This window comes from Erpetoichthys calabaricus, chromosome 10 (genome assembly GCF_900747795.2).
Source record: "Erpetoichthys calabaricus chromosome 10, fErpCal1.3, whole genome shotgun sequence".
Taxonomy (NCBI): Eukaryota; Metazoa; Chordata; class Cladistia; order Polypteriformes; family Polypteridae; genus Erpetoichthys; species Erpetoichthys calabaricus.
The window spans coordinates 142,412,504-142,428,088 of NC_041403.2; the positions used below are offsets into that span (position 1 = coordinate 142,412,504).

Consider the following 15,585-nt stretch of genomic DNA (forward strand, 5'->3'; position numbering starts at 1 on the left):
CAACAATATTTGAGCCCATAAACCATCTCCAATGGGTGTGTGTGACACGTTACTCACTATCCCTAAGTTTGACTGTAATTAGGGAGTTCATTTCATTCAGCGATTCCCAGTTTGTCTCCAAGCAGAACTTTTCACTTCTCAGTCCACACTCTGACCTGCATTGAGACTCAATGTAACTCAACTCTCTTCTTGGTCCCCTTCACTCATATATCTTCTCTTAATCAGGTGAGGTTTTTGCTCATGAACAGTTTACATCCGACATTGTGAAGTGCTCTTGTGTCCATGTTAAAGGAATACTAACCCAAAAATGACATTTTTTGTATATGTTACTTACCCCAAGTATAATTTTTAAATCTACAGTTTTCCTGCCTTAGCAAGTCAGGTCAGGTTAGGTTGGGGGTCATGCACTGGTACAGCTCGTTACCGTACCCACCACATGACAAAATAGCCTAGGATCCTGGTTGGCAACCCCCCAGGTAGACATGTGGTCCATTCCCACCCTCTAGAAATGACCATCTATCTGCCAGAGCCAGGTGTTACATGGGCATCCCCTTGGCCTGGTCCTGCAGAACAAAGAGAAAAACGTTTTTGATCTTATAGAAAGCAATAGTGACCAATGCAGTTAAACAACAAATGATGTGGAAAAAATAAAAAAAATTAAAAGAAATCTCCTTGTGCCTTTTTTTGCCTATAGGTATGGGCTGAGCATTGTCGTCATTGATCAGGACCAGCAGTGTGGCAAAATAACAGTCACCGTCACACCACTGCTGGCTCCTTTCTCATACCCATGCGTCTATTTGGTGCAGCAATGCCAGCAATAACTGCAAACACAGCAAAAGCAAGCTGTCTGCCATTTTTTCACCTTCTTAACTTATTAATGAACTGTTTTCTATCTCCCAGAGTAAAATGCGATGCATACACTAGTTACTAGTGTGTCCATTTTCTTGATTTTATTGCTGCATTCATCAGGGAAGCTGAGAAGTCGGAAGTCACAATTGTATAATTTGCAACCACTGCGTGTTCACGTTAAAAAAAAGTAAATATGAATTCATCCATTAAAGCTGGTATTTCAGGAACAAATGCTAAATAAATAGTTCTATTATCTGGATCAAAGAAGAAACTGATATGCAAGAAAGAATGTTGTCATGTCTAAAAAAGATTTGTAAACTCTTGGCCATAATAAACAGTACTATGTCTACTTGAAAGCTGCAATTTAAAAATATAACAAAGTAGACATTGAGTATCACGTAACAAGCTAACATCAGCTAGTCTCTTACTGTTCATTTGGGTAATGTTAACGTTTACCTCCTTAATATTCAGTATTATGGATTTTTGGTTATTCATTTAACGTAAATTCTTCTAATAAATAAATTAAACCTATAAAGTGTTACTGTACTCACTGTTCATGATGTACGTTGCCATTTTGGATTGACATCATAACCTGAAGTCAGATCGATCAGATCCGAGTTTGCGACTAGAAATTCCGAGTTTACATTCTATTTTCCGAAAATTAGAAGTTCTGACTTTTAGTCGAATGCAGCAATAATACCACAAGTCATTTCTCAAGTATGACATTTGTAAAAAGTGAAAGAGGTGGGACACCACCTCGGTGGCCCTGTATAATTTGATGAAATGCACAACAATGCGGCATACGATAATTTGTGTAGCGTCTTTCCAGACACAAGTTCAGAATAGAACGGAGAACTGGCCAGTTCATGGGTTAAAAATAGTCACTCGGCAGGAAGGGGTGGGTCCAGAAGGGTGGACAATGGAAGTGACGTCAGTGGAGGTGTGGCTGTCAGTCTTCCATTCTACTGAGGGAGGAAGGGAGAGGGCATTAGACCACAGTGCTGACTTCTGGTTTGATGGTCAGTTACCATCACCAGAGTCTCCCATGTGTACGCGCGTGACCAATGCAGTAAAAAAAAATAAATAAAAAGAAATCTGTTGCATAATCCACACCTCACTTATCTCCTGTCTCACTCACTTGTTTGTCAAGAGTTTGGTTTTTAATTCAAAAAGTGACTCTCATGCTTTTTGTTTCCTGTTTATGATGTGCACTGATTATTTGATTAGGTGTTATTTAACAATATTTTAGCAAAAAAGCATACAGGTTGTTTATGTGCCTGCATAACTGATACAGTGCATCCGCAAAGTATTCACAGCGCATCACTTTTTCCACATTTTTGTTATGTTACAGCCTTATTCCAAAATGGATTAAATTCATTTTTTTTCCCTCAGAATTCTACACACAACACCCCATAATGACAACGTGAAAAAAGTTTACTTGAGGTTTTTGCAAATTTATTACAAATAAAAAAAACTGAGAAATCCCATGTCCATAAGTATTCACAGCCTTTGCTCAATACTTTGTCGATGCACCTTTGGCAGAAATTCCAGCCTCTAGTCTTTTTGAATATGATGCCACAAGCTTGGCACACCTATCCTTGGCCAGTTTCGCCCATTCCTCTTTGCAGCACCTCTCAAGCTCCATCAGGTTGGATGGGAAGCGTCGGTGCACAGCCATTTTAAGATCTCTCCAGAGATGTTCAATCAGATTCAAGTCTGGGCTCTGGCTGGGCCACTCAAGGACATTCACAGAGTTGTCCTGAAGCCACTCCTTTGATATCTTGGCTGTATGCTTAGGGTCGTTGTCCTGCTGAAAGATGAACCATCGCCCCAGTCTCAGGTCAAGAGCGCTCTGGAGCAGGTTTTCATCCAGGATGTCTCCGTACATTGCTGCAGTCATCTTTCCCTTTATCCTGACTAGTCTCCCAGTTCCTGCCACTGAAAAATATCCCCACAGCATGATGCTGTCACCACCATGCTTCACTTTAGGGATGGTACCAGGTTTCCTCCAAATGTGACATCTGGCATTCACACCAAAGAGTTCAATCTTTGTCTCATCAGACCACAGAATTTTCTTTCTCATGGTCTGAGAGTCCTTCAGCTGCCTTTTGGCAAACTCCAGGCGGGCTGCCATGTGCCTTTTACTAAGGAGTGGCTTCCGTCTGGCCACTCTACCATACAGGCCTGATTGGTGGATTGCTGCAGAGATGGTTGTTGTTCTGGAAGGTTCTCCTCTCTCCACAGAGGACCTCTGGAGCTCTGACAGAGTGACCATCGGGTTCTCGGTCACCTCCCTGACTAATGCCCTTCTCCCCCGATTGCTCAGTTTAGATGGCCGGCCAGCTCTAGGAAGAGTCCTGGTGGTTTCGAACTTCTTCCACTTACGGATGATGGAGGCCACTGTGCTCACTGGGACCTTCAAAGCAGCAGAAATTTTTCTGTAACCTTCCCCAGATTTGTGCTTCGAGACAATCCTGTCTCAGAGGTCTACAGACAATTCCTTTGACTTCATGCTTGGTTTGTGCTCTGACATGAACTGTCAACTGTGGGACCTTATATAGACAGGTGTGTGCCTTTCCAAATCATGTCCAGTCAACTGAATTTACCACAGGTGGACTCCAATTAAGCTGCAGAAACATCTCAAGGATGATCAGGGGAAACAGGATGCACCTGAGCTCAATTTCGAGCTTCACGGCAAAGGCTGTGAATACTTATGTACATGTGCTCTCTCAATTTTTTGATTTTTAATAAATTTGCAAAAAGCTCAAGTAAACTTTTTTCACGTTGTCATTATGGGGTGTTGTGTGTAGAATTCTGAGGGAAAAAAATGAATTTAATCCATTTTGAAATAAGGCTGTAACATAACAAAATGTGGAAAAAGTGATGCGCTGTGAATACTTTCCGGATGCACTGTATGTGGATTATGCAGTACATTTTTTTCATGGATATACTGTATTTTTATATCATGTATCATTGGACAGCACTGGTTACCATTGGCTGTTAATATATCAAACATTTATCTCTGCATGGAAATTTTCTCTTGGCTACCAGTACAAAGTACATGGGATAAGTAAAATAAAAAAAAAATTTTTGGATTGGGTATTTCTTTAAGGCAGTATACTATATATATTAAGGGTTTATTAAGAAAGTGTAGGATCCTATTATCTAAAGTATTCATTTTAATTTGTGGGTGGGTTCCTGTGAAAGGCAGTTCTCCGCCTTACATTTTCAGGTCTCTTGTTACCCTCTAATTAGACAGGTAAATTACCAGCCTGTCGAGATAAATGTGACAAGATAATTTTTATGCTTTTTCTCAGTGAGCGAGATTTTAATCTGGAATATTTGGGTATTAAAGGCCTATTCACAGCAGTCTTGGACTTAGAATCGTTGGTACATTCTACATGGGATAATGCTGGGGCTTTTTGTAAGCTGTAGTCATATCTCAGTTCTTTACATGTCAGGCTGAACTGGTAGTTAAAAAAAAAAGAAGAAGAAATAATAATTCTGTGTTTCTCCAGTGACAGACCTTCTATTACTGTGTGAAATCATAAAGACAATCTAGTCATGTTTGGAGCAATCCAACCTCGTCAACTCCTTGGCAGCTCCATAATGGACCTGTTCAAGTGTGCTTCAGAGCAACTGAGAAGGCACAAGATATCCAAAGTTATACTACTGCACACTTCCAAACTCAAGATTTAAATTGCAGCTCTGTCTCACTTCGGCAAATTAGAAACCCAGCTTCTGCAGCAAACCAAATAACTGTGGACTCTTTCTTACCATTTATTAGTCTTTCAGTGGAGTTACATTTGTTAGCTGTAATTTGTCACTTTCTTCAGAAGAAACATAACATTCTCACAAATCTCAGCAGTGCTGGATGAAAAGTAGAAACCATCGCTGGACAGGGCAGCCGCCAGTCCATTGAAGTTCTTTAGAAGAAGTCTCTTTTAAATTCTAGCAGTATACGACACTATGTATGGTGTCCTCCAGTAAATGGCTATTTGCTATTGCAATAGAACACCTTGAGAAGCCACAACAAAATATGACGAAATGAGAAGAAGTCACCAAATTTCGCTGAGTTTCCTAATGTATGATACTCAGGCCTTCAAGACCATTTGTAGACTCAGGGCCTATAAAGCAATCACTTGAGGGTCTGCACTCAAATGATGGTTTTGGGGGTGTCAGCCTACACAAGGATGACAGGTGAAGGTTAGTTACGCTGTTTAGCTCCCCCAAAAAGAGCCTGGAAACAGCTCTCTGAGGTCTCTTTTATTATACTTCACATTGCTACACAGCAGCTTGCAGGGCGGACTCTGCTGGGCAGATATAATTTATTGCAGATCTCTGGAGCAGTCATTAAGTACGCAGTCTTTCTAGTAAAATGTTATAAATGAATCATCATCAGCTTCATGCAAAATAAATGGGAATTATCTCAGCTCTCCATAAGTTGAAAAGAAAAAAAAAAAAAAAAAGAAAATTCTGACTTAAGCTCTAGCAATGATTTTAAAATTATGCAGAATAGTATGTAATATAAATATATTGCAATTTAAAAATATTACTTTTTTTAGTAGGCACATTATAGGATACTAGTGGTGTAAGCCCATGCTGTAAAAAGCCTGGGGTTCTAGAAACTATTGAAATTGTCAGGAAAAAAAAATTGAAATGTAGAGATGTCAGGTAATTGAAAGAAACTACTCTGGGTGTCTCTCCTAGGAGGTTTCATTTTGCTGACGTCCTCACATCGCTTGTGTATTAGCAGTGGGAGGAAAAGTAAAAGGGATACCATTTTGCAGATGTGCTCATCTCAATTGTGTAAGAGTTTCTCTCTTTTCTCGGCGGGTTTACTTTGGCAACAGAGTTGCTTTCTTCTTCCGACTTGTTAACTTGGGGCTTCATGCTGTAGTAGCCTCGCACTTCTGGGCCGGACAGACAGACAAACACACTTCCACACGTCGATGTTTATATATAAGATAACAAAAAAATAATTTATTAATACTAGCCAACCCGCCGCATAATCACTCCGCTTTTTTAATGATTTTTAAGCACAGGGAAAAAAATGAACATTTGAAAAATCCGTAATTTAATAAACCACCAAGAAAAATAACATTGCAACAATGCACGCTATGAACCAACATACAATCATCGTTCAGTACGCACTGCCTGCTCATGTGCCTGCCCCCTCACCTGAATCGCTTTCATCTCTGCTACAGTCCACATGCACCTCTGAGCCACGTTGTCTTTTCATTGCTCTTTGCAGTTCCGGTTGCTATTCTATATGTAATCCACCAAGTCACCCGACCATGGTAGTAGAGAGAGGGGGGTGAAGGTGTGTACAAAGGGCAGGGACATAATCAGTGCAAGTGTATGACCCGCACTTACTGGGAATTCCTCGTTCGTGGGGAACAATTGCAAGCCCCAGTCCCCATCACAAATGGGGTTCAACAGCTTACCCATGGGTAGACACACATATATCCATTCAGTGTAGTGTGCGTGCAGTACCGGACATACAAGGGCATCACAGACCTGTTAATGCTCAATCTCACGTGGCTGAAAGCCACTTGTCCCTCTAAGAAGTTGGACGCTAACCACTTGGTGATCGCGTAACTATTTAGCAGTAGGGAGTCTCATTCGTTTTCGGAATTAACCAGACAAATTGCTCCACTAACTAAGAACAGCCATGCACCACCACCCACAGAATCGAGAAAGAGCTATCAATCTGTCAATCCTCTCCGTGTCTGGGCCGGGTGAGGTTTCCCGTGTTGCGTCAAATTAAGTGATTGCGTCCGGGCACATGAGCAGGCACTGTGAATGCCTTGAGACCGTGGGTGGACGCGTGCCGGGGAATAATGAGTATCTATATATCTTCTGAGATATAGAAAGCATCTGATGCAGTGTTTGGTGAATTGTTGCAGTTTGTGAGTTAGTAGTTGTGATGCTTTTACACTCCAGTACATTGCGGTGAAAGCTGGTAACAGTCAGGAGGGCGGGCGGGCAGGCGTTCTCGTCCCATGCTCTTAGAGTTGGTGGGCATGTCTCTGTATCGGTTCGAGTTGTTGGGTGGTGCTCTGTCGTTTGTATCCCATGGTCGGACGACTTGGTGGATTATATATAGAAATGCAGCCAAAACTGAAAAGAATAATGAAAAGTCAACGTGGCTCAGTGGTGCATGTGTACTGTAGCAGAGATGAAAGCGAGTTGGTGAGTTGTTGCGTCTGGGCACATGAGCAGGCACTGTGAATGCCTTGAGAGCATGGGTGGACGCGTGCTCGAGTTGGTGGGCGTGAGTTGGTGGGCTGGGCTTTGTGAGTTGACTGACATGGCTATTTTTTGCGTATCCAATGGTTGTCTTCCGGCAGTGTGAATGCCTCGAGAGACAGGGTGTCCTTGTTTGGTGAGTTGTTATAGTTTGTGAATTAAAAGCTGGGATGGTTTTACATGCTGGTAACAGTCAGGCTGGCAGGCAGGCATTCTCATCCCATGGTTTTAGAGTTGGTGGGCGTGGCTCTGTGTTGTCGGTGGGTGTGGCTCTGTGAGTTGTCGGCGTATCCCATCGTCTTAGCGTTGGTGGGCGGGTCTCTGTGAGTTGATGGGCGTGGCTATATCGTGCATATCCTATGGTTGTCTTGCCTGTTCTGTTGGCTTAGTGAATTATATATATAGATTATTTCCTAGCCAGTTTAATAATTTTTTGCCATCTCTCTTCAAATCTTTTCAATTCTTTCAATTGTAGTGGCTTAAGGTAGTGATCCTGTTTCCCTGGTACGTACTATAGGGAAAAAGGTAAAACCTGTGTTAAAAATCTCAGAATTAAAGATATACTGGTTTGAATTCAAGTCATGATAGTTTTGATACGTGACAAAAATTGGTTTCAATACAAGTTAGTGAGATCAAGTTTCAAAATTTCAGCCGCTTTGTAAAAAAACATTTTTGATACACTTTGATAAACTCAAATTATTATCATCCATCCATCCTTTTTCCAACCCGCTGAATCCGAACACAGGGTCACGGGGGTCTGCTGGAGCCAATCCCAGCCAACACAGGGCACAAGGCATGCATCAATAAATGTATTTAGTACCTGAAACATGCGACTCAGTTTTTCTGCAATCATGTCCTCGTCCTGGATGGATGGATGGATGGATGGATGGATGGATGGATGGATGGATGGATAGATAGATAGATAGATAGATAGATAGATAGATAGATAGATAGATAGATAGATAGATAGATAGATAGATAGATAGATACTTTATTAATCCCCAAGGGGAAATTCACATACACCAGCGGCAGCATACTGATTAAAACAATATTAAATTAAAGAGTGATAAAAACACAGTGCAAGTTAAAAAAAAAATGCAAGGTGGAGAGTGCGAGGCAGGTATAACAGACAGTAACTTTGTATAATGTTAATGTTTAACCCCCCTGGTGGAATTGAAGAGTCGCATAGTGTGAGGGAGGAACGATCTCCTCAGTCTGTCGGTGGAGCAGGACATTGACAGCAGTCTGTCGCTGAAGCTGCTCTTCTGTCTGGAGATGATACTATTTAGTGGATGCAGTGGATTCTCCATAATTGATAGGAGCCTGCTCAGCGCCTGTCTCTCCGCCACAGATGTCAAACTGTCCAGCTCCGTGCCTGCAATAGAGCCTGCCTTCCTCACCAGTTTGTCCAGGCATGAGGCGTCACTCTTCTTTATGCTGCCTCCCCAGCACACCACCGCATAGAAGAGGGCGCTCGCCACAACTGTCTGATAGAACATCTGCAGCATCTTATTGCAGATGTTGAAGGACGCCAGCCTTCTAAGGAAGTAAAGTCGGCTCTGTCCTCTCTTACACAGAGCATCAGTATTGGCAATCCAGTCCAATCATCCATCTGCACTCCCAGGTATTTATAGGTTTGCATCCTCTGCACACAGTCACCTCTGATGATCACGGGGTCCATGAGGGGTCTGAGCCTCCTAAAATCCACCACCAGCTCCTTGGTTTTGCTGGTGTTCAGGTGTAGGTGGTTTGAGTCGCACCATTTAACAAAGTCCTTGATTAGGTCCCTATACTCCTCCTCCTGCCCACTCCTGATGCAGCCCACGATAGCAGTGTTGTCAGCTAACTTTTGCGCATGGCAGGACTCCGAGTTGTATTGTAAGTCTGATGTATATAGGCTGAACAGAACCGGAGAAAGTACAGTCCCCTGCGGCACTCCTGTGTTGCTGACCACAATGTCAGACCTGCAGTTCCCGAGACGCACATACTGAGGTCTGTCTGTAAGATAGTCCACGATCCATGCCACCAGGTATGAAGAGTGTCACTCTTTTAATGTTCTGAAAAACAATGTAATAGTCCATTCTTTGCTGATTGATGCCAGTGTAACTTCAAGGCTGTCGATCGATGTGTTGTGAGGAGGACTGTTCGCACATGTCGTCAAAAATCGCACAAAAGAAGTACTTCCGGTTTCAGACAACACAAATGCATCTGTTTTGTTGTTTTTAAATTACACTTTTATTATTTGAATCACAAATAAATCCAGGAAAGAATGTGTAATTTTAAGTTTATGACTGCTATTTGTTACCATAGAATTAAAAAATACCTTATTTTCCCCTCATTTTATTCTTTAATCAAAAATCATCCATCCATTATCCAACCCGCTATATCCTAATTACAGGGTCACGGGGGTCTGCTGGACCCAATCCCAGCCAAGACAGGAAACAAACCCCAGGCAGGGCGCCAGCCCACCGCAGCGTGTGCACACACACACTAGGGCCAATTTAGAATCACCAATGCACCTAATCTGCATGTCTTTGGACTGTGGGAGGAAACCGGAGCACACCCATGCAGACACGGGGAGAACATGCAAACTCCACGCAGGGAGGACCCGGGAAGCGAACCCGGGTCACCTAACCTAACTACGCCACCATGCCGCTCTAATCAAAAATCTAAATCTGAAAATTCCTTTCATTTTCGTTTTTTTGTTTTTGCTTCTGAAATGAAATTTCAAATACCAAAAAGTACACAGACCAACCAGGTGAATATGCCATATGAACTACTAGCCGTGCCCAGCGGCCCCGTCTGTGAGGAGGGCCCTACCCGGCTCCCTACTCCTGACGTCACGCTTCCCCCTCCCCTCGGCCCATAGAATCTGTCTCGGATTTATCGCTCCTGCAAGTGAACTATGGTTCTTAGTGCAATGACAGGAGTGGCAATATCAACCAGAATGTTGAAGCAAATTAGAGAAAAAAACCCGAGCTAAATCCGTTAAGTAGTTCTCTCGTGAAAAGCAGACAGACACACAGATAGACATTGGGTTTTATATGTAGAGAGATGATTTAAACTCTACCCCCTTGTGCAGACAGTTGTACCCCCGCCCCAGATGCCTTTTTAGAACACTTTTCTTAGTAGATAAAACCAAACATTCACTACACTTTCTTCAGTTCTTCATCGTTGCTCATGCTTTATTATGTGCAGAATTCTGAACTTGATACATAAAACAGTGAAACTGGGCTGGGAGTGGAATTAATGAGGACTTCCAGCTGCAGAGTTTACACACACGTCAGCCTTACTTGTATTTAGTTTGTTGTCATCTTCACAATCTGCCCTCTTATCATTTACTTGTTGCTTTTTTGTTAACGAAATACAAATTTCCACATGTTTGAAAGTCAAAAAAATTATTTTAATGTATTGCTTTCATTCTCTTTTCCTCTCTTTGTTATTTTAAAAAACACAATACAATAAGCATGGTGAAAACAATTACACGTATTGTGTGTAAAACAATATTACATAAATTTTGAAATACTGGTTAATGTAACCTGCACACCCAATTCGTTTTCTGTTTTGAACCCCTGCTGCCTAAATAGACTCGGGCCCCTTCTGCCACCCTAAATTGGATATCTTATGGTATCATTTAGTTCAGCGTTTCTCAACATTTGCGACCCGAGTTTTCATAACAGTTTTAATAGCACCCCCCTAACGTTTTTTTGAAAGGAGCCCACTAAAACCAATTTGTTCTTTTTTAATTAATGATATATCATAGATGCATATTTTATTATACCTACTGTGACAGATTAAGGTCTCCGTGACCCCTTGAACCCTCAGACTAGACGTCAGACACCAGATAAAAGTCCAAATAATAGTTTATTATTAATAATAATAATAATAATAATAATAAATGTGCACAAAGCACCCTCCACTCCACAATACTCAAATAATAATAATAATTCCAATAAACAATAACCAATCCTCCACTCCCAGATGCGTTGCCACCCTTCCACCCAGCTCAGCTCAACGTCTGGGATCTCCCATCGTCCTTTTATATTCCCTGACCCGGAAGTGTTTCCCATCTTACTTCCGGGTCAGATAAAAAGTCCTTCTTTTCAATCCGGAAACACGACGTTCCCTCTGGTCATATGATTATGATGTGCTTCCGGGTTATAGGGCACGTATAAGTCCTTGAGCCTCCCTGCAGCGTCCTCTGGTGGGCCCCATGGTGTCCAGCAGGGTTGGGAATAAAAACTCCATTGTCCATAATTCCCTGCTGGTCTTCGGGGCACTTCCATGCTACAGGGAGGGCTCCATCTAGCGGCCTGGGGGTACTGGCAGAGGTAAATGGCCGGCCATTCCTCACACTACTTAACTTTTATCGACATTTATCTAACTCTATATTTATTTTTCTAGTATCAGAATATAGTTTAAGTTCATTTGTTTTGGTTTCAATAGATGTATTTTTCATATTTTCGATTCTTGTTTTCTTTTTTTCACATCTTCACGCCCCCTTTTTTGTTTTGCTCCACAGTTTGAGAACCGCTGATTTAGTTGCATTCCCTTCTAAATGAGTAAAAAATGTTAAAAAGTATATGATTAACCTTGTACCAGGAGCATTGGACATTATCTGTGTAACTTATACACACATTTTACTTGTTTTATGATTCCTCAAAAACTCCCCTCTAAAGAAATAATCATGCAGATGTGTGTAATCCATCCGTTTTCTTGATTTCACCATTAAAGGGTCTCGAATCTTGACAGCAAGGCCAGAATCAAGCCTGGGTAAGGTGCCAAGACATTGCAGGTCACATTCACTTGCACATCAACATCTGCTCATAGAGCCACTAACCAACCTAACTTTCATCTTCATCAAGAGAAAGGAGAAGTTAGGAGCCTGCGCTGATACAGCACATTGCCGCACCCACCACATGACACCTCAGCACCACACTAGTTCAGACGGAATGAAACCAGTGTGAGGTCTTATGGTAGCTGGAGTGCCAATTCTGCCACCAATCCCCAGGATGGAGCAATTGCATGTTAAGGGCCTTGCTCAATGGCCCAACGAAATAGAGTCAATTTTGGCGTTTTACGGGATTCGAACCGGCAACCTTCAGATTTCCAGTGCAGATCCTTAGCCTCAGAGCCACCGCTCCACCCATAACTTTCATAGGACCCACATAAATAATGGGAGACCATACAAACATTAAACAGGAATTGATCTGCTTGGTCCTCAAGACTACCCACTCTCCTTATTTTATCCAACCATTTTCCAACCCACTATATCCTAACACAGGGTCACGCTGGAGCCAGTCCCGGCCAACACAGGGTGCAAGGCAGGAACCAATCCTGGGCAGGGTGCCAACCCACCACAGGACACACACACACACCCACCAAGCACACACTAAGGCCAATTTAGGATCGCCAATCCACCTAACCTGCATGCCTTTGGACTGTGGGAAGAAACTGGAGCACCCGGAAGGAAACTCACGCGGACACGGGGAGAACATGCAAACTCCACGCAGGGAGGACCCAGGAAGCGAACCCTGGTCTCCTTACTGCAAGGCAGCAGCACTACCACTGTGCCACCATGTCGCCCATCCTTATTTTATTAAGTCATTAAAACATTCTGTGCTAGTAAATGTCTGTACGATACCAACCTGTACATTTATTTTACCAGTACATGCTGAAGGAGGTAACTGTACATCAGAGAAACATTTAACATTAAGAAAGAGCTGCCCTACAATAATAATCTGAGAAGTGAAACAGACTTCTTTGTGTTTTAAAGTATCAAGGTACTGTCCGTGCAATAATACACAGCAACAGTCTAGTATGTCTTACATTACTGTTTTCATTATTTCCAACTAAGTAAAAGCATAATGTAAATCTGAAATGCCACCAAGCATATGTCAACTGTTACTTCCATTTGTAAGAGATCCAGTCTTGAGGTATGGAATTTGAGTTGATTTGAGTGCTGCTGCTTAGGGCAAATCATACAGCATGATGGAGATTTAGTGTCATGCCAATTATACACTCACTCAAACTGCCAAGCTGCACATATTCCAGAAGGGATTAAAGCACACACTTGATAGTTATGATGAAGTATTTTCATTGGTGTATACATAAATGTATACATACATTTATGTATACACCACTTAATGCTTGGTTTAAAGCCTGGCAACACTGGGCACAAGACAGAACACAGACCTTGACAGAATGCCAGCACACTGTGGGGCACACATCCATATTCACATGGGGGCCAATTTAGAGTCACCATATTTGCCGTATATTCTAGAGCCAAACGCATTTCATAGTGTTTCACAACAGAACGACTAAAAAATGCACACTGTAAGAGAACAGGGGACTTGTTGCATTTTGTTTTTTAAATATAGTTATTTGTTTATTTATTTTGAATACTGTTGAGACATCTATGGAAAATTCCGACTTACAAATCTACCAGTAAATTGGGAGAAAGTGTTTCTAGGTATTATTACTCTTTGTAGGCCAGGTGTATTGTAACATCCCAGACCATCCCATACGTTCTCTGCAGCTGTCAACTGCTGTCTTGTCTACCATTTCTTTCCAAATCTACTGACGCCTTGTTACTGAACGCCACTTTATTCAAGTATCTTAAATCAGCGAGTGTTTTTCCATGTCCCCTTGGACCATTCCCTCTCCTTAACTCAATTCCAATCTTGACACCTAGACTTTTAGATTCACTCTTCTTCATCTTACCCATACTGAACATTTCCCTTTTCATTCAAACTCCCTTCATTCCATCTCCTTATTGATTTATTTTTTTTTTAGTATTTGGCATTCAGTATGATTGTGTCATAAGTTGCCCCATAATGCAACTCTGTTTCAGATTATGACATTTAAAATCAAAGATTCCTGCTTGTCTTATACACCCAGTTACTCCCCTCACAACTGTCCCCTTTGTTCAAAGTTCCACCTTTACACTGAATGAATGTACTGTAGGTGTCTGCATGTTGGTGGCCAGGAAAGCAACAGGAAATTCTGGTGATCTAAACGGGATTTGCAGGGCAGCTGAGCACTCGCCCTACCTTGTTGCTATTGTGTCTCTCCCCGCTATCACTGACTCACCTAAAAATGGGAAGTGCAAATGAGATGAGAAGCCATGCATGTTGACTGAGGCAGGGCACATGGGCCCAGTAGGGTGCCAGTGGCTGCTTTGGTAAAGGGAAACTAAGCTGTCTCTGTATGATGAGCAAATCCATGTGCTCTGGAGCCATTTGGTTGAATGGTAACTAATAAATCTGTTTGTCCTTTTCTTTCTGGCTCAATTTATCCCATTGGCAACTCTTGATGGTTCAGAAGAAATGCTCATTCCTACTCTTACTATCTGTAAGTAGACATTAGCAGAAGCTATTTGTGCTAATCAGCTCATTCTTCCTTGTTTCTTGCATTATTGGGCATATGGATGTCAAATCTGATGCACTCCTCACACTAGGGGTGTATTCCCAGAGGTCCTTGGCAGGCTTCTATAGATGGAGTCTCCTGCGGTAAGAGGCCTGTATATGTGCAGCATTGCTGGCTTGGGTGGGGAAATTGCAAATAGAAGAATGTGGAACAGAGCAATTTAATACCTGGTGAGACAACTTGTGCTGTTCATCAAACATTGGCTGTTGGGTGTTTTTTGACTGCATTTTACAGTACATGCATACAGCATAGTCACATTTGTTGAACTCTTTCAGGGCAAATGTCGACTTTTGTCGAAATTCAGGGGCAGAGGATGGCAATCCACTGTTTCACTCTCTTTTCTAGAAGGAAAGCTAGCTTGCTTGATTTGACCTTGAATGAGCAGCGAAGAGCAAGCAACCTCTAAAATGGCATCGATGTCTGGCGAGAGACCGAAGCCAAATACTCCGCCGGTGACATTTTGTGTGTTATCACTGAATCTGTCTCTGACTTGTCGGACTCTGATTTTGATGCAGGTGGTCTGGAGACAGAGATCGAAAACGAAAGTGAGGTGCCAGCGTCAGTTGATCGTAGTGCTGAACATGTTCACGTAGCTTATGTGCCTACGGCAACGTTCGCCTAGAAGGATACCGGCACTTACAATGACAAGAGGTATGAATCAGATTACTGTGACTGCCGCCACCACCACCACCACCACCACCACATGAAGACAGCCAGGCAGCCGGACCACCATGGTATTCCTTCTGGCCGTCAAGCTGCCCCCGAGCAGCTGCCAGAGATGACAAACAGGCCACACCATGCAGCAACAGACATTTGAAGTTGATTTTTATGTGTGAAACCATTGCTTTGTTTGCTTGGACAAGGGAGTCAGTTCGTTGCAGGGTCTGCTTACACATACAAGACCCCTGTTAATCTTATGTAGGCCAATTTGGAATTACCAGCTACTAAATACAAAGATCTTTATGGATGAGTGACCAGGTGCTGAATTCATGAGGTAGCAGCTGCATCCCCTGTGCCCTTATGCAGTCCTGACTAAATTGAACTCTTCACAACGCT

At 42.4% G+C, this 15,585-nt stretch overlaps 1 protein-coding gene across 11 annotated transcripts in view; it reads left to right on the plus strand.

The window, feature by feature from the left end:
- ptprt (protein tyrosine phosphatase receptor type T) overlaps positions 1-15,585 on the plus strand; it is a 651,792-nt gene that overhangs the window by 502,868 nt on the left and 133,339 nt on the right. For 4 of the 11 annotated variants that reach the window (XM_028812019.2, XM_051932510.1, XM_051932514.1 and 1 more), the window contains one exon: positions 14,425-14,454. The exons of 6 other annotated variants lie outside the window; for them this stretch is intronic. In XM_028812019.2, coding sequence (XP_028667852.1) covers positions 14,425-14,454 — 30 coding nt within the window. The remainder of the gene's footprint in view (positions 1-14,424; positions 14,455-15,585) is intronic. One more of the 11 variants, XM_051932511.1, reaches the window with a different exon arrangement.